At 43.0% G+C, this 20,454-nt stretch overlaps 1 protein-coding gene across 1 annotated transcript in view; it reads right to left on the bottom strand.

Moving 5' to 3' along the window:
- NSUN2 (NOP2/Sun RNA methyltransferase 2) overlaps positions 1 to 20,454 on the bottom strand; it is a 28,525-nt gene that overhangs the window by 7,334 nt on the left and 737 nt on the right. Inside the window, 10 exon segments of the mRNA XM_007451655.1 lie at positions 2,105 to 2,201; positions 2,519 to 2,649; positions 3,219 to 3,292; positions 5,954 to 6,084; positions 7,213 to 7,287; positions 9,310 to 9,502; positions 10,671 to 10,755; positions 11,543 to 11,614; positions 13,921 to 14,026; positions 19,531 to 19,635. Coding sequence (XP_007451717.1) covers positions 2,105 to 2,201; positions 2,519 to 2,649; positions 3,219 to 3,292; positions 5,954 to 6,084; positions 7,213 to 7,287; positions 9,310 to 9,502; positions 10,671 to 10,755; positions 11,543 to 11,614; positions 13,921 to 14,026; positions 19,531 to 19,635 — 1,069 coding nt within the window.

The following is a 20,454-nucleotide window of genomic DNA, read 5'->3' as shown; positions in this document are numbered from 1 at the left end:
CATATTTCAAACTTCCTAAGAGAGCAGATCTCAAAAGTTCTCACCATGAGGCAATACATTCTGTAACTATGTATATACAAACATAATCATTATGTCGTCCACCTGAACTAATATAATGTTTTATGTCAATTACACCTCAACTTAATAAAATTCTTTAAAGCTACACGTCCTTTCTAACAGGTCACAAGATTGGTGAAAGTGATAATTCTCAATCCCTATGAAGTGAGTTTACAAATTAGGACACTTGAACACAGAAAAGTTCAACATGTCCCTCAGTTCACAAAGCTATTAAGTGAACAAGTTGGTAAGGTTCTAAAGCTATTAACACTAGGCAACACTGCCTCCCAGAAAATGTACTCTATTTAATTGTTTTTGAAAAAAAAAAGCAAAAAAGAACAAACCCTTCGACAAGGCTATCAATGGTACGCATCCTTTCTATGCCCACCTGTGCCTGCTGTTCGGAGCCCGTCTCCCACGTCCCTCTGTGCAGGAGGCTTTTTCTGTTCCATTGCAATGACCCAGATCTAATCCTGCCCCGTCACAAGGATACCAACAGCACTTTGTCAGTATGGCTCTCCCTGGCTCCAATTCTGACTGTATTTACAAGCTCCATCACTTCAACTAGACAACGGCGTCCTGAAGACTGAGAATCTGAGTTATCAATGTGGGCCCAGCAGAGTCACGCTGGGCAAGCTCACAGGGCAGGCCACCAAAACAGGTTTTCAAAGATAAATGAATGAGGAACTGACATACTCACAGGAGACAGAAGTAGTAGTAAGATTTAAATGAGCAAATGATACCAAGTTGTTCTAAAAGGTAAGATGCCCCATCAGGGGTGGCACAATGAAGAAAAAGCTCAAAACCACTTACGTGACAAAAATGTCAACACAGCCCCAAGTGCAAGTGAATGTGAAGTACACGTACGTGACAGGCTCTGACCAGCACCCTTGTAGTACAGCACCAGTCGTGCACTTTGACCATGTCAAATGTGACCGGTGCTACGTAAGATGCTTCTTAGAGTGAAAGTTCACACTGTTTTTAAATCTCGGAACGCAAGCATGAAAAATATTTCACTAATAACTTACTTTAATTGCATGAAAATCACATTTTATTATACTGCGATAAATAAAACGTCATTAATCTCACTTTTTCGTTTACTTTTTAAAATGTGGCTGCAAGAAAATTTAAGTTACCGTGTGGCTGGTGTTCATGTGTCAGGGAGCGCTGCTCTGAGCCCCGTGGCCCCATTCCTGACCGGGAGTGAGGGGCTGTGACAGCCAGGGGCTCTGCCTCTGGGAAAACCTCTCCAACCTCACAAGCGCCGTGGCGACGGCCCGCAAATGCCACGTCGCTTCAGTGTGAGGCTGTGCCCCAAGCATTTGTCTGGATTAGCCATACCCCAGAGGACGGTTTCCTTTCTGTTTCTCCAAAGGCCAAGCATTACTTGTCCTCATTTTCCAGCATGGACTGTGACTCCAGGCCATGTTCCACAGCAACGGAAGGAAGGCTGATGGACATGCTAACAAAGTCCCCCATGTTGAAGCACTGATAAAGGGGAGGAGAGCGCATCACGTGGCAGCTCTGTGCCGACTCAAGGCTGCCCTCTCCGAACCCCTCGGCTTCATGGCCTCCCTTACATAACCCAGGGGGCGGCTGAGGTTCGTTCGACAGGTCAGGCCCTATCTATGTCCACCTCAGCCAGGCCTGGACAGCCTGTCATTACCTCTCATAGCCAAGGCAAAGACAGGCTGGCCTGAGGTTGGCAGACTTGTTCCGACTGAAAACTACCCACAGAAAGGCAGACACAGACACCGGCCTGCAGGGGTTCTTCTGATCCTAAACCACAGAGCAGCCGTCTTTATGACTTTGCAATTTTTATTAAAGAACTGGATTTAAGATATAGAAGAAATGCATTTCCCAACTCCACGTTTTCCACCTCCCTTATAAGACACGGCTGCTTTCTGGAAAACTCAAAATTTAAATTTACAAACACCACCATCACTGCCTCACACACGAAAACGCTCCACTGACCTTGGCCAGCTTCTTCCTCAACTGCACAAAAAGACCACACGGCATATGCTACATTGTTTCAGAAGATGTTTACCTTTGGGGGACGTTTATTCCATGGCATTGAAGACTTTTTCACTAATACTGCTACGAAGAACCCTCCAGTGTTTTGATGATGTGGTAATATCCTAAGACTGAAAGAAAAAAAAAAAACCCACACAATTTACCCTTTTTAACTGATCCTAAGTACACTCTTTTGCTGTAAATATTCATCCAATTCTCACTGACAGAATCGTCAACGTGAAATGTGTAAAAAGTTAACGTAGTGGCCAAAGTATTACCTAATTAAGTTCAAGCCATTTATTTTTTTTGTTATTTACAAATGCTCAACGCCTGCAGCTCAGGCCCTGAGAACCTTACTCGCTGAAAAGTTAACACACGAGGGGTCAGCCATGGGCGCAGCCCAGACCACGCAGGACACGCCAGAGGTCCCACCTCCCCACAAGCTCACCACCGCTCTAGGTGCATCGCCTGTGACTTCTCGGGGTCCTTTGGGGGGAACATGGTAGGCCGAATTTGGGTGTGTCTGCTGTGCGGAACATCATCCCACGCTGCAAACCACTGCCCATCCTTCGTCATCACCTGCAGAACGAGAGGGTGGGATTCTAGATTACCAGCCCCACCTAATAACAGGAAAAGTCAGAGTGGGCAATTCTCATTTCTCTCCAAAGCTAGGACTGTTTGCAAAGATAAAAATGAGACAACCTTTTATTCCATGAAACAGGACAATCATTCTATAAAGCAGCATTTTCATTTTCCATGTGGGTTTTTTTTTTCTTTTTTAAAACAAGCCTCAGATTGTTCCTCGTTTAAAACTGAAAAGTGAATTGTTTCATATTGGAAACAAGGCTTGAATTCCAGCCAGTTAAAAGAAAAAAAAGCAAAACTATACTTATGGGGATGAGAATAAACAAAGCTGACTTCTAACTGCAGAATAAAGACAGCAAAACTTTTCCAGTGCCAGAGAGAAATATTTGTGTAATCATACCATTTGTCATTAAACATAATTTTGAAATTGATTCTAAGCTGCATAACCAAATGTACTATTTATTCAAGTTACCCAACTGTGGGTGCTTTAAAACATCCACAAGTCTAACAGGTCTATCAAGTTGATCTGCCCTTCTGAGTCAGAGTCCTTGCAGAAAGACTACCTTCCACTGTGTGAGTCCAGGCATCCACTTCAGTCCTGGCAACTCAGAGGACACATCAGCAAGTTCCAAGGCACCTATGTATCAAGCAAAAAAAAAAAACAACAAAAATTCACATTATGCCCAGTGAAAGAAACTAATTATAAAAGATCACATATTGTATGATCCCATTTACAGGAAATGTCCAGGGAGGGCAGATCCACACAGGCAGAGAGCAGATTAGTGGTTCCTGGGGCGGGCGGGGGTGGGAACAGGGAGTGACTGCAAATGAGCTCTTCTCGAAAATGCAGTGAAATCACTACAGATCACTGAAGTGCACACTTAGAACAAGTGAATATTACGTGCATGAATGACAGCACAGTAAAGCTGCTGCAATAAGGAGCTGCAGAGTCCACACCACGTCCGAGACAAAGTCCACAGCAACAAGAGAAGCCACCACAGTGAGAAGCCTGCACACCACAACGAAGAGTAGCCCCACTCGCCACAACTAGAGAAAGCCCGCGCGCAGCAACAAAGACCCAACGCAGCCAAAAATAAATAAATTTATAAAAAGAAAAAAATGAACACTGTGTCTACAGTAGCACTACCTACAAGAAGCTATAAGTTAGGGCCATTACAGGAAACCTCTCAAATGAACTACCATCCACAGACCACAGACAGATAAGACGGTCTCAGGAAGAGGAAAATCCAACATAAGCTCCATGGAAGCTATGAAAAATGCAGGCAATCATGAAAACAGAGCAAAAGAATCCCTGCGGTGGAGATCCAACAGTAAGACCAACAAGTATTCTGGCTTTTAAAAGCAAACACTAAATAACAGTGCAAGTGCACGAAAACTGGTTTTCTCAATCAAACACTGCCCTGGGCTCAGCAGTGACTTTCTGCCAGCATTTGGGTCATAAGCTGCCAACGCTGGCCCAGCGTGTGTAGACTGAATGCATATCAGCCACCCTTCCCCCAGCTGAGTCTGAGGACTTCCAGGTGGGGACCACAGCCTCTCCAGTCGAAATCCCCAGCAACTGCAGAGTACAAGGCCCAGCCAAGGCCTACTGTCTGATGAAGCCACGTCCACATGTGATGCCTCTACATGACGTCTACACATGATGGAGGAAGGAGATGAGACATCTACAATATGGTCTGGAGCAACCATGTGCAGAGATGGCTGTGAGAGCAAAACCGAGACTGGAAACCCACCTGCCTGGTTAGAAAGTAATTACAGAATAGGACACTAAGAGTTAAATTTACTATCAAATTGCATCACCCACAGCTCTCCTCTTCACATGCCTTTCAAAATAAAGTACCATCAAAAATGTAGAGCTCATTAACCATGCAAGAAACACTGTTCAGAAATCACATCTTTATGTAAGTATAGCAGAACAAAATAAACACAACACATAGTAAATTCAGGTCAAAAAGACCCTAAAGGTGCGAACAATCAGAGGGCTGACCACACAACACAGAGATCACTCGGCCATTAAGAATGTAACGGAAGCCTAGACGGTCTCGGATACCGCCTCAGGAAACGCACACCTGCTTCAACATCTGCATTTCAACTTGCTTCATACATAAGTAGAAAACTCGGTAGCATTCTATTCTGGAAATGTAGTTAGTTTGAAATTTCCAATTATTTCTGTTAAGGAGAAACTGATGGAAAGGTTAACATTTCAGCAAAAACAGGAAAACATTATGAAATGTTCTTTACAACCTGTCTGGTCCCTCAGTATAAAACAGTGTGATAAGACCTCACACCCATTAGGATGGTTACTATCAAAAAACAAAACAAAAAAAACACCACCACAACAACAAAAAAAAAACAGAAAATAACAAGTGCTGGCGAGGCTGTGGAGAAATTGGAACCCTGTGTGCTGTTGGTGGGAATGTAAAACGGTGCAGCTGCTGTGGAGAACAGTATGGTGGGTCCTTAAAAATAAACAGAGAATTACCATCTGATGCAGCAATTCCACTTGTGTGTACGCACATAAGAACTGAAGGCACAGTCTAAAAGAGTTATTGGTACAGCCATGTTCAAAGCAGTGTTTATTCACAACAGCTAAAATGCAGAAGCAAAACCAAGTGTCCATCAACAGATGAATGGATAAACAAAATATGGTCTAAACATACAATGGAATATTTTCAGCCTTAAAAAGGAAGGAAATTCTGATATATTATACAACATGGGTAAACTTTGAGGACATTACCCCAAAAAAGGTAAGCCAGTCAGTCACAGAACAACAATACTGTAATGATTTCACTCAAAGGAGGTATCTAGAGTGGTCAAAGTCAGAGACAGAAAAATAATGGGGGGCGGGCAGGCAGAGGGTATACTGGGGAGTTGTTTAATGGGTCCAGAATTTCAGTTTAGCAAGGTGAAGAGCTCTGGAAATTGGCTACACAACAATGTGAATATAGTTAACACTATCAAACTATATATTTTTAAATAGTTAAGACGGTACATTTTTAAGTTATGTAAGTTTTACCACAATTTTTAAAAAATGCAACAGTGTGGTAAGGATCTGACATAACCTTTCAAACTTAGAGAAACAAAATGGGCAAACTGCATAATTCACGAAATACAACAAACCCATTATATAAGCATGTTTTTAATCAGGGATACCTCATTTTAGGGTTTATAGACTAATCACACAAGCAAACGTAGAAAAAGCCTACAGAAAAATACACTATAGCAATAAAGGTTTTGAAAAGTACGTACTCTTACTGAAAGACCATCATGCACTTACCTTCACTCTTTTCCAGTAAAGATGCTATGACTGCTTCATCTTCAATGGGGTTTAGTGAACACGTAGAATACACCATCCTGCCGCCTTCCACTAGCTGTTCAGCGCCCCGAGTTGCAATTCGCAGCTGTAAACTAAGGGCCGGAGACTAGGTTACCCTATGTGCCGAGCACATCCGCATGGTACATACGTCAGAGGCACTGACTGTAGCACATATTCATTACAGATTTTATGACAGACATAATAAAATATAAAATACTCTATGTAAGATGAGCAACTCCCATATAAAGAAAAAAATAACAAAAATTTTAAGATTTTTAAGCGTAGATTAATCCTATATAAGATGTTCCCTGTTTATCTAAAAAAGCACCTATTTATAGATGTTGTTACTATATGTTGTTACTACAATGTTGTTACTGTTGTTAACCTTTCCCAACACGCCAACAAGCAAAGCATAAAGCTGATTAACAAATGAATTCAATATATTAGCTAAATTTCACTATTAAAAAGTCTCCATACTTATAGAAATATTTGCTTTTTCTTTCCATGAGCAGTTTGTAACTCTTAGTACATTATAATCCCAATTGCCTGTTTCACAAAAACAGTAGTAAGTTTTTAACAGAGAAACAAAATTTCCTAAAGTTATTTATGGTAAATATTCATTAGCACCCTCCAGATCACCCATAGTTCTATGTTTGTATAATTTCAATGTTAAGTGAAAAAAAGAAAGCAAAGCTCTGTAAACAGTACAATCAAAACAGCTATTTTAAAAATTCCTCTGCACAGAAAAACACTGTAATACACCAGGCATGACAGAAATTATCTTTGAGTTATAAGAGTTTCTCTTTCCTTTCACTTCTAAGAACTTTCCAAATTTTCTTTAAAGACAACCAAAACATATTTCTGAGAAGTCAAAATGTTAAGCAAAATAATTCAACACAAAAGAAACTGAAAACAGAGAGGAGAAATATTAGTAAGAAATGGTCATTTCATGGAAAACACATGTCTGAAATGTTACAGGAAACTTTTATAAAAGGCATTCTCAATAAATGTACACCTGAAACGTACACAATCTTCAGTTTCCTACTCTTGAGAGGTTTTAAAAACAACTACTTCTGACAAATAAGCAAACTCGCATGAATGTGGCCATTAACATGCTGAGGATTATAGTCAGTCAGCTGAAGCTCCGGATGCCCAGGTAATTCAACCATAAACCTTCACTAATCTCTTAGTCACACAGGGCTACCAATTACACAATTTACCCATGCAGCTGCAAGCTGTTTAAGGTGCTCCACTTTTTCCAGACGTCAATGTTTTTTCTCATAGTGCCATCTCCACTGCAAAGAAAGATATTTAAGAACTTAAAACTCTGTACCGGTAAGATGATCACAGCTTAACAAATATGTCATATTCGAGTTAAATTACAAAACAGGTATCATTATTATTATTATAAACACCAATTAGGAAACAATCTAAATTCTCACAAGCTACAATAAACTTTCTATTTTTGTTTTGGGGACACTCTAGTAAACTAATTGCACTTCCATTTCAATGCAATAAGGAAATAAAGATTTGAAAAGAACACCTCTCTCAACAAAGAAATAGTAATTTGTTTCCCTTTGAGAAAAAAATACTATAGCAAAACTAATCTTCAGGGCTTCCCTGGTGGCGCAGTGGTTGAGAGTCCGCCTGCCGATGCAGGGGACACAGATTCGTGCTCCGGTCCGGGAAAATCCCACATGCTGCGGAGCAGCTGGGCCCGTGAGCCATGGCCGCTGAGCCTGCGTGTCGGGAGCCTGTGCTCCGCAACGGGAGAGGCCACAACAGTGAGAGGCCCGCGTACCGCAAAACAAAACAAAACAAAAGAAAAACTAATCTTCAGACCTAGGACACAGAATCTTTTGATCCTGCTACTTAGAAAAGAAACTTGGCTAATCAACAGTAACATTTTAATCAGAATTACAAGAATAATGATAAACTTACACTCACAAAGGATTTCCACAGCAAATTCAATTAAGCCAATTTAATTTCTTTACCAAGATTTTTCTATATATCACACTTAAACATTTTTTAATTTCTGCTTTTACTTAATGGAAATCATTTACATGTAAATTCCATAACAGCGTTGATCAATTAATCTTTCTGTCCATGTCGAATTTTATCTACTCAGAATTTGAGTAATTCCTGTGTCTGCTGGCTTTCTCTGTAAAATTTAATTTTCCTTGATGGTCTAGTCACGTCCTTGAGGTGAAGGGTCTGCAGGATGGAAACGTCCTATACGATATAACTGCTTTCAAATGACATCCCTTGCTTGTATGGTGGTGGCTTAAATTCTAATTCCCTCAGCTTACAACTCAGAGCTCATGAGTTCACGTCTTTCTCACATTATGATATTTGTGATCGAAAGAACACAGGGGTGGGAAAAATCAGTTTTTCTGACCCAAAGGAAAACTAAAAAGCTGAAATCTAGAAAGAAAGGAACGTAGTTCATGACCTATTTCAATTTTGTGAAGGAGAATTCTTTCGGTATTTGACAGGCAGTCACACTCAGTGCTAATGAGTTCTGCCACCAGCAGTAATCTGCCCCTTGTTTAAATAAGACAGGATTTAATTCCAATGTGTCGTATTTAAACACTGTGTTTAGTGCTAACAAAGCTCTATGGCACCATTTGTACTAAACTTTGTTGAGACAAAGTTTGTACTTTGTCTCAACAAAGTCATGTGTTCAGAAGGTATTTAACATGTGTGACACCAGTGCCTATGTCACTGCCTCTAGGAAATTAACAGACGTTTTAAGTTTTATTCTCTGCTTTTTGGAAAAACTCAGTTATTCAGCTATGCCATGAAATTCTTTTATAGGTAAACTCTAAAAATCTGTAATTTATTTGTAAAATTTGAGGAAAGGCATGTGTACAAATACACATGAGTTTCCCAAAGGTTGGAACCCCTGAGTTTCACTGTGCTACAGAAGATTCACCACAGAAGCCCAATGTGATCACGTATTATCCTATGACAAGTATCCTACATACTCACCGCAAGTAAGCACAAATTGCTCCCGGCACTAACATCCTGAAATGCCTGTTAATGAGGCTTTATGATGACGCTGCTTGCCTCTCAGGTATCTTCTTCGTGTCCCTTTTCAAGACGATCAAAACCACCCCCTTTCTGATCTCTTCGTTCTGTTTATCACTAAAATTGAGTTTCCGGCTTCTGATTTACGCTCACAGTATCTCTCTTTTCAAACCAGTTTCCACAAGATTCACACCCGCTATTGCATGCGCACCATGTGCAGATTCACTTTAGACTATATCTGATTTGATTTTGAGTGGACTCTGGGCTTTCCGGCCTCTTAATCGTACCTGCAAGGGACGTCACATAAGATGCGGTCATAGAAGAGAATCTCCTTCTTCCCGTTCACATCCATCTGGAGCCGAGGGATGCAGGAAGCATCGTGGTTGACCACCATGATGCAGGGACTGCTCAGCCGCTTGGCCTGATGCACAAGCAGGTAACAGCGCTTGTTGTCCACGTCATTCGCGATGACAAACCCCTCTGGGAACATAAAACTGTGCGTCAGGTGAAAGGTGGCATAAGTGGAGCAATTTCCTGAAATGTGTAACCTCTGGGCTGGCAGGTGAGACGGACAACTGAGCAAACTTAAGACCGAGCCTCATATTTGCTAGAACTAGGGAAGTGATCCAGAAAAAGGAACCAGGTGGCTCAGCATGGATTTCACAGTCACTTAAAATGTCAAAACTTCAAAATCCATCTGTTCAACAATTATGCACTTTGTATCAATTACTGTGCCAAAAGTAACATTTCCATTATTAACGATTAACTAAAAAGGAGGGTGAGGGGAGAAAGATGTAGAAAACAACGAAATCCCCCAACAAGCGTTTAAAATAGTGCACATGTGCTGGGCCTCCATTCTGGACCCTGCAAATCCACTTCCTGGGGAGGGGCCGAGGCTCCTGAGGGTCAAGTCAACCCGCTCCCTGGGAGGCTCTGACCTTTGCAATCTTACATAATGTCCTCCAAGTTCAAGACAGATGTCCCATTTCGTATGTGATGTCTGGTAATGTCACAGAACTCACCTATTAAATGGCAGTGGGATTTGAACCTGGGGAGTCTGACAGCAGCTCTGGACAACTACATTCTCCTGCCTCTCACATAGGTAGTAAAGAGTCAAAAGGAAACAAAAACCCCAATGTGAGACTGTTACTACTGAAAACTCAAAGGGCAATCTACCTACGATGGCTTTAAAAAGAAACACCATTTGCTTTTATAGAAAATACACATAGGGGGCTTCCCTGGTGGCGCGGTGGTTGGGAGTCCACCTGCTGATGCAGGGGATGCGGGTTCATGCCCCAGTCTGGGAGGATCCCACATGCCGCGGAGCAGCTTGGCCCGTGAGCCATGGCCGCTGAGCCTGCGCATCTGGAGCCTGTGCTCCGCAACAGGAGAGGCCACAGCAGTGAGAGGCCCGCATGTCGCAAAACAAAAAAAAAGAAAAAAGAAAATACATGTAATTTTAAAGTAAAGGCCCTCCCCACAATGCACGTGCGGGTCTGAGGACATGTGACAGGTGTGCACGGCGTCCAGCTCTACTTTCAGAGACACAAAAGCCATCTGCCTGATGCCTTCTGTGTTATGCTCTTTTCCTTGTCTACAACCCACCAAAGTAGCAACCCTACCCTTCAAAAATGAGCCCAGTGCATACCTGGGAAAGGCACGCTCATGTCGGCATGCAGCATCTCGATTAGCTGTGTAGTCTTTGATCCAGGTGCTGCGCACATATCTAAAATCTACTGAAAAGCAAGAAAATGTCTGATGTTCTTCTTTTAATAAATCAATCATCCTACATTTAATTTAGAACAACTTAAAACTAGTTTTTCATTTCTATTTCACAACCCAAATACATTTATTTATAGAATGAATCTATAGCATATTATACTGAACTTCCAGGGGCCTAATATTATATAATGTCCCCAAACCACAGAAGGATAAAGATACTTACTCCACAGGGGATAGGAACAAAATGGCACTAGATACCAGTGAAAGCAATAAATTTAGGGATGATGAGTAAAGATGCTATAAGTGCGAGAAGCAGTATAACAAAATGCTAAAAGGCAGAGCTAGCTGGGTTCAAGTCTCAGCTCAGTCACTGATGACCAGTTGGTGACTTCAGGCTCCACTTTCCTTTGCCTCCTTCCCCTCATCTGGAAAAAGGGGGACAGTGATAGCATCTACCCTCACAGGGGTATGTGGATAATAAAGTGAATCGATTCACAGAAAGAAGACAGAACAATCCTCAGCATTCAACAAGTCCTCAATACATGTTCACTATGATTTTCAACCGACTTAGTCAATCAAGAACACTGAAGATTATCTGAGTAGTAAGTAAAGAAACTGAGTTGTAAAAATTGCAAAAAGAACCTAAAATAAAATATATGTCATTCTCCACTTTACCCAAAGTGAAAACGAAAACAGAAATGATTAACTATATAAAGAAAAAAAGGTCTCAACAGAACAGAGAGACACAAACACTGATAGTAGCCTACCCATCAGAATTTTCTGTTCAATGCACGATACCTTATGGTGAGGGTGAGCATTAAGCAACAGTGGTGGAATCATGCTAACGGCTTCTTGACGACTGATGTTTCCCTTAGAAAATAAAATTTTTTAAAAGTCAGCAATGGCATTAAGAAAGGCAGAAAAAATTAATACTGGGCATTATTTCCAATGCAACAGGAAAATACCGTATAATTATACACAGAACACAAAAGTTAGTACTATCACATAGACAGTAAGTAAGACAGATTTTTATACTAGTGGATAAATGGTTGCTACCAAAAGACTAAGTAAGGATGACCATAAATATCAAAACAACGTTAGAATATTAGAAATTCAAGTATAACACGAGCACAGGACAGGACAGAAAGTCCCCGTTAGAAGTTTCATAGCTGAAACTGTAAGTTCTATCTCTTAGTTCTCCTGTTTCCAGAACAGCCCACTCCTGCTTTGTATTCCTGAGAACTGTCCCCATCAACCACTGCCCCCATGTTTCCTGTGGAAGAGAGAAAATAATTAAAACTCCTCACTAAACCAACCATCCTCTAGATCTTCACTCGTGGGTCAGGACATCTGTTAAAATGTACAGCTGTTCAGATTCAGACAAAGTTTCTTAGTGAAATCCAGCACTTTTGTCAATCACAACTCTATTTTAACAGCTTAGGACTAAACACTTAACAAAAAGCCAAAAAAGCAACAGCTACCAGGAAGCTTCCGCTTCTTTACAACCGGGGGCCCATCCTGGAAAGGCCACCCAAGCAGCCATCACTCATCTTACACCTGCGCACCTGACTGTCAGAACCTAAACACAGGCCTCCACTCACACCTGTTCCTTTCACCTCATGGGTTTCCGGCCAGCACTGCATCTGTGAGGACTGAACCATGACTGCCTCACCAGGGGCACAGATCCCAAGTTCTGGGTTACACCTGTGATTCTGATGAGCCTGCCTTCTGTTTTCACCCGAGTTGTCACTCAGAGCATTCACGTAGGACGAGGATGTCAGACACTTGGCTAGACACCCCAGCAGGTGGTCCCTGGATTCATGGACACTCTGCAGTCAACTCTGAACAACCCAGGGAGTATTGCACCCTGCTGACTCCTGATCAAAAATCTGGACTGGTTCCCTACCATACACACCACCAACACTAAACTCCAGTGTCCTCTACCTTTCAAAGCTGCCAAAACCCAGCTCTTCACGACCTACCGGACTGTGTATCCCTCCATTCCCCACAAACCCTCTGCTCTGTTGAAGTTCGAACATAAATTGCTCTCTAAAGCATCCATGTAGATTAAAAGCTGAGCCAGAGAACCCCTTCTTGTATGAGCCCGAGCACAGAACTGGGCCTGTGGTGGTGCTCAGCTCTGTTTACTCCTTACCAGGGTGGGGATGGGGGTGGGAAACCAGGCAAGCAGAGCCCAGGTTACCAGGTTACCAAGCTGGACACAGAGCCACAAGAGGGAACAGCTCTACCCTAGACTGAGTAGCTACTAGAACGGAGCGGAGCGAGGTGAAAGGTTTCTAAATTGGTTACGGCTTCAAGGCAAGAAACATGGGAAGCACAATAATCCTGTCAGCTGGACACAGAAGCTCCGAGTGAAAAAGAAATAAAAACCATCTGGTGACACACAGAGGTTTCCTTGACTAGAAAAAGGAGATAAGAAAATAAGAAGGGGCAGCTTCTGATTTTAAACGTGAGACTATTAAGAATGCCAAAAAAACAAAGTAAACTGCAAAGCTCACAACATCCAAATTTTATGGGCATTCACTCAATCATGCGTTACACGCGGGAACAGCTATTTTGTCGGGGAAGATGTGAGGCTAAAGGTTAGAAGTTCAAGTGACTGAACCACCATCAGGGAACCTGGGGAGGCTGAGGGGCTGACAGGGCGAAGGCGAGGTCGTTCTACGAGAACCAAAGCTGTCGCATTTAGGTCTTGTTTGTCTGCCTGGCAAAGGCGGGGTAAAACACTTTAATAAAATACACATGGCCGTGAGAGCATATCGCTTTCTCCACGGGAAAGGCGTGTGGCACGCGCACCTCGGAAGGACGTGAGAGCAGACAGGGCAGCTGCTACCGAGCGAGGCCCATGCAGCAGGGCACTGTGCACCCCCCCGGCTGCGGCCACCCCAGCCCGGAGCGGCCAGAAACAAGGAGCCACGCTGCACGTGTGACGGTGCCCACCCAACGTTTCATGATCAGAGGTGCCAAATGAGACAGCAGCCACATAACTAACCAGAAATTTAGGGGGCGCACACACACTTCAGCGGGTTTTTCTGCCTGGCTCATCCACCTCGGCACCCCCATAGGCACGTATGGTTAAAATAAAACTACCGGACTGATACTAAGGCCCATTTAAAGTTTCAAGGAAACCAGCAAATGTAGAGGTATCTACTCACAGATTCAGTTTCGCTAACCAGAAACTGGTGAAACTTTTCCAATTGTGGAGACTTTCTCAAGATCTTTCGACTTAAGTTTGTGTGCCAGGCAAGTTCTTCAGGATACCTGACCGAAAAGAAAGCAAAACATTTATGGGTTAGGTTAAAGTGGCCTCTTCACAACTTCTTGCTTATACAGGTCATAAGCCAAACGAGACACCCAGCTGTGTTCCGGCCGCTCAGTCCCGTCCTCGCGTGATGGCCAGCAGCACTGTGAGAGAGCTCTGGGACACATGGGCGCACTCTCACTGCCCCGTGGCCCCGGCACATGCGGTCTGGGCGCTCTGAGAGACACACGCACACGACACCACTGAGAAGTTATGGTGATGCGTGTCCACAATCTGATGAAACGGGAGCCTCCCACCCCGCTGCTCTCCACTGTGGTGAGCTAACGTGACGGCATGGAGGCCAACAGAGGACATAAGGTGACGAATTACTTAAAGTGCAGATCACACAGAATCAAAGTGATGCCATAGGGCAGGTATTAGAATGTTTGCCAAACGTTTGATTACAATCCTTTTTACTATATTTTTCACTATTTCCAAAACAAATCAGTCCAATAATGTACTGAAATGTTTTACATACCAAAAAACCTTGGAAATCACCAATGCATTAATTTGAGCTCCTAGGCTGCTACTTATACAGACCTAAGAATGAAGCTTCTCCTGCCATTTCTGGGAATATATTTGAACTGTCTATAAATCACACCACCACTGATTAGGAAGTGTGTGCTTTTTCATCGCAGCTTGCACCTGCCCACCCACTGAGCTCCAACTGCACAGGTCAGTACACGGATAGGACACATGGGGCCACGCTCAGCATAACGTGGCACGCGGTGACAAATCATACCAAACTCATTGTTAACTCTGAGGTACAATAATGAGCTCAACTTAACAATGCAGGGTCACAATGTTTCCACGTGTCAAACTGCAGCTAAGGTGACAGCCATGAAAACGAAGCTGGAACATCTGAAAAACTACACATCTGACTGCTTTGAGACTCTGATTATTTGACAGACACAAACTCAGGCTTAAGATGTGAAGACACTGCTCAAATGTCATGTTATCATGAGATACATCTGAAAAATGCTTTCCACCAAAAAATGAAGATTAAACTGGCTGAATCTGTTCACGGCCACCCTCCAAATGTCCCGGTGCTTTGTTTCTATCTCTTATGCCTGCTTCTCTCTTCAATATTTAACCTGTTTCAAAAATACAGAACCAAAATGCAATCATACTTATCAGACAATTTCAAAAAGTTTAGCTTTAAATACTCCCTTTGGCCTCACTAGAGGTGAATGGCAGGGATTCACTCAGGTTGGCTCCAGCTGTAGAACTGAAGAAAACCTGCTGACCCACTGCTACCTTTGCTGATATCCAAACGTCTACTGGCAACCCCAAATTGTCTGTGACTAATGACAGCACACATGCCAGTTACTACTTTACCAAGCCACCAAACACCGCTAATTTGAATGCTGCCTGCCACTATTTATTGTACATTGCTGAAGTTTCATTTTCAAATAGAGACAGAAGTCTCTAGATATAACTTGAGGGAATATTTCCTTATGTGCCTTACAGGTTGAATTTCTAGTAGTTAAAATGTAAATTTACTATTATAAGAATAAAATTCGACTGTAAGTTATAGTACGTTATCATGATTGTGAAAGCTCTGACTCATATGAGAAAAATATTTAAGAACTTTTAGACAGTTAAACACAGACAATTAAAATGAAAAAGTATGTTTCTTATATAGCTTTAGGAACAACTCTTTTAAGCTAACAAATGTTTGTGAAAATCTTCACAGATTTCAACATCAATCTTTAAAAACTGTATTTAATTTATAGTTATGTAACTCAAATTTAGCTCCTGAGTCTTTAAAGTCCTATTTTGCAAACCTGTCGTATCTTTTAAGGATAAATTAAAAGCACCACTGTCCCTTTTGTCCCTAAAAAATTCTTAAGAGAAACAGTCTCTAAATATATACAACACCTATGATAAATCATCTTCAACCCAGACATTTAAAAAGAACACAAACAGTATGACAATAAGGTGTGTTCTCAACAACTGACTGTCAAAACAAGGTCTCTTAAAAAATGCTTTAGGATAATTCTTTACAGTTCCTAGTCTATGAAAAGTAAGGATAAAAATGAAATCTGCCCAAGCTATAAGTCCTATACATAATAAGTCCTATACCTTCTAGAAAACCTGGCTCCCAAAAACATTTCTCCTATATTATATCCCACGATGTACCAAAAGGTTAGAAGAATACATGATCTATTTCTGCATTTTGTACAATATAGAAAACCACCAGAAGTATTTTAAGCTTCCGCTTTACTTGCTTACTGATTTATGGGTTTCCCACACTTGACAAGTGAATTTATTGATTAAATGTTTATACAATAAAACTATCACACAACTGTCACTGATAATGGAAGAAGGTTAACTATCAGGAACCCAAATCTTACAACATGCTGCTCACACCCTTCAGCCATGTTCAGAAAATTAAAGCAAACAGTAACGTGTAGAGAATGCCTGGCTGTTACTGGAGTGACTCACTTGTGTTCTTCACCCACAGAACACCTGCAGAGCCTTTCCAACAAGTCGGGGAACTGACTGGTCCTGTACCCATACCCCAAATTCAAAAATTGAGAGCAAAAAACAGCCATTAAATGTTCAATGAGCTGATTAAACAAAAGTATGACCACAGTTTGCAGAGAACAATAAAAATAGAGAGACTAGGGCTTCCCTGGTGGCGCAGTGGTTGAGAGTCCGTCTGCCGATGTGGGGGACGCGGGTTCGTGCCCTGGTCCGGGAAGATCCCACATGCCGCGGAGCGGCTGGGCCCGTGAGCCATGGCCACTGAGCCTGCGCGTCGGGAGCCTGTGCTCCGCAATGGGAGAGGCCACAGCAGTGAGAGGCCCACGTACCACAAAATAAATAAATAAATAAATAATAATAGCGAGACTAATTCCCATATTTGTTGGAGCTGTGGAGGAAAATCCCACGAGAACAGGCCCAGAGAAAAGGCGCCTCTTTCCCACAGGAGCACGTGCTGAATTTTCACCTCCTCTTACTGCCCAGACCCAGAGGACACTCAGAGACCTCCGCATCCGAAAAGCTGCGCCTCTGAACATAAGGTTGAAGGAATAAAAATGTTTTCAGGCGATTGCGAGAGGCAGCAAATGCAGGCAAGATTATTAGAAATAGAAACGTGCACAAAGACAACCTTAAACCTGCTTGTGAAAACATCAGATGACCCCTACTTAAGCGCCAGGACATCAATCACATCTCCAAACCTCGGCACGGGAGAGTTAAGTCTACAACCCAGGTCCTCTGAGAGGAAGAGCAGCTCACCACGTGAAGGCTACCTCACTCGGCAACACTGTTGGTACAGCAACTGGAAATATATCTTCCTTGTCCACTGGCCTCCGGACAGCGGACATGCAGTGAGTGACCACCAACAGCCACCTAGCACCTGAGTCCTTTTCCTGTCCTCTAACAGTCAAACTTTTAAACTCTGACTAAAATCGTTTAACGAAAAAAACCACCATGAAATCTTCTGGCTTAATACTGAAGGTTTAGTCCTGTGTCCCAGAAATGCATTCTATAATGCTGACATTTGGTTTTGATCTGATTTTAGCATCTGGCCATTCAGCATTCACTCTAAAGGTAGATGATGCGCACATCTGTGATACAGACACTGAAAATCCAAACGGCTAACAAAAGAATGAAAAGCAAGCAAATCCACAGCCCATGATTAATGAGAACCTGACCTTGGTTTGTGATCACTAAAGGGTATCACAAGGGTAAAAATGAAAGGTAACATCAAATACATGAAGAGTCAAAGCTTCAAAAGTTGCCAGGAAATGCTGGTTAAATTCAGCTTTTTATAGCAATCATTTAAAATGTGTTGTTGTTGCTGTTTTGTGAGAACTCTCAATACCGCAAAGTTGATCATCTGAAATATGGAACTATAGCAATTTAACGACTTTTCTGTTTATAAATTAGTCCAGGGCTTGGCATTGCTATAGTTTGTGCTCGAGTACTCCAGACATTTTACGAGACAGAAGGGTCTGCCTTCACACATCTGAGCCCTGAACTGGACCCTGAGAGACAAGTAAGACACGGGACACCTACAGGACAGTAAGATAAAAGGGCAGTGAGCAGAGAGGGCAGGAGTGTGCTTGGGCCCTGGAGACAGCCAACACACAGGACGGCTGAAGCAGCCTTGCTGAGCCCTTGCCAGGTGAAGGGCTATGTTGTGTTTTCTAGTCATGTGATTCCTACTCTTTTTTTTAAAAATAAATTTATCTATTTTATTTATTTTATTTTTGGCTGAGTTGGGTCTTCATTGCTGCGCACAGGCTTTCTCTAGTTGCGGCGAGCGGGGCTATTCTTCGATGAGGTGCGCAGGCTTCTCATTGCGGTGGCTTCTCTTGTTGCGGAGCATGGGCTCTAGATGCATGGGCTTCAGCAGTTGTGGCACGCAGGCTCAGTAGCTGTGGCTCACGGGCTCTAGAGCACAGGCTCAGTAGTTGTGGCACGCGGGCTCCGCAGTTGTGGCTCGCAGGCTCTAGAGTGCAGGCTCAGTAGTTGTGGCGCATGGGCTTAGTTGCTCCGCGGCATGTGGGATCTTCCCGGACCAGGGCTCGAACCCGTGTCCCCTGCATTGGCAGGCGGATTCTTAACCACTGCGCCACCAGGGCAGCCCCGATTCCTACTCTCTTGTATGACTTTTGGCAGCGCTGAGTAGTCCGAAATGGAGTCACAGTGACCAGTGTGAATCTCCGTGGTGACTGTTCAGAAACGTGCGGTGTTTGGTAACGTCCTCAGAAAGACGGCATGGGAACAGAAGGGGTGACAGGTAGAGAAGTGAACCCCAGGTGCATAACTCTTTAAAACACTGAGACAGTGGCTGGAAGGCTCATCGTCCCAGGACCTTACGCTCTGAGGCCGAGGAGCTGCTTCAGACAGAGACGCTGCTGGAGGCACTGTCAGATCAGACGGGGACTTCCCGCTCGCTCACACCCCAGGAAAAGGGACCAACACTCATGCTGAGACGCCCCCCCCCTTTGTCACCCCTTTCCTTCCCTCAGGTGCATGATTACCTTCTCTTGTGTAGTGTGGTGTGTACAATAAACCGAGAGATTCACAAACTGAATATCGGCTACCCTCCATGTTACCTCCCACGCCACGATTCTTACCTGGCCTAACCGCTGGGCCCTGCAACAAAACATTAAGTCTGCAATGCTTCTGACATGAAGACAAGGGGTGTAAATGGAAATGGTGGAAATGGTAACGTCAAGGAAGGTAAAAGGCTAGACTGACTTGGAAAAATTAACTGAAATCAAGACTTCAACACACTACGCTGCAAATCACATAGGAAAACTTGGACACCAGCGTGAAGTAACAGCGATAAAAAAAAAGCACTGGGAAGAACAGGAGAATGCCCGGAAAGTATATTCAGGTTCTTTCATGCCGACAGCAAACGCGCTACCAAGAAATACATTCAAGTGAGAAAGATTAAAACCCCAGAGAAACATCCAACAGGATGAAGCCTCGTTATACCTACCAACTCAGGGGCTGTGGAACTTCAACTTTCTGTCCGTCCACCTCCAGGTCCTCCAGTTCCTTGAAATACTTGTTCTTTAAGCAATGGAGAATCTCTTTTGCGTGGCTATTAAAAAGTAAGCAAGTTTCAAATCCATCTCGAAAGCTAATTTAATAAATTTTATCTCTCTGTAAATTCAAGATTATGTTTTAAAACTAAAACCATCGTTGTGTGGAGAGAACAGTCTTTAATTACTGCCTTTTTACTCTATTCTTTCACAGCTTAACAATCCTCATTGTCTGACCGCTAAAAGGTGATAAACTAAATACAATACTACTGCATTCCTTCCCTCCTAAATATTCCTCGAGTTCCAATTTCACTTGCAGGTCATCTTCAAAAGGTATAACTGAAACCATACCCTGTAACTTACACACTCAAGGCCCATAAGGCAAAACACAGTGATTAACTGAGACCTCTAAGCTTGTTTTGCAAAAGACCAGGGATGTGCAGACATGAAAACAACGTGCTAAAGGACCCTTCGCGTGGCACAGGCGCGTTTAGGGACTAAAATAACCCACGGTAAACTTTAGACATCAGAGGCTGAAAATCCACCACATGTAACAGACAGAACGCCCCACCCCGAATTTGCACATGTGACCCATAAACAGGCATGAAGGACAGAGAACCTGTAGGGAACTCTTGAAACTCACCCCAACTTTCCACCCATCATTTCCGAGCCCCCTCCTCCTCTTACTGCCCACCTCCAAGATAAATACCCCACTCAACAGCTGACGGGGAGAGCTGAGCACTGCCTCCTGTCTCCTTGCTTGGTTGCCCTGCAATAAAGCCTTTTCACTTTCTGCAAAAGCCCCTTGCCTCCGTATTTGGTCTTTGTGCAGCGTGCAATGGGCGCGGACTTGCGCACCTACACGAATACAAAAAAAA

This window comes from Lipotes vexillifer, unplaced genomic scaffold, assembly GCF_000442215.2.
Source record: "Lipotes vexillifer unplaced genomic scaffold, Lipotes_vexillifer_v1.1 scaffold1463, whole genome shotgun sequence".
Taxonomy (NCBI): Eukaryota; Metazoa; Chordata; class Mammalia; order Artiodactyla; family Lipotidae; genus Lipotes; species Lipotes vexillifer.
This window is presented reverse-complemented; position numbering and strand designations above follow the sequence as displayed.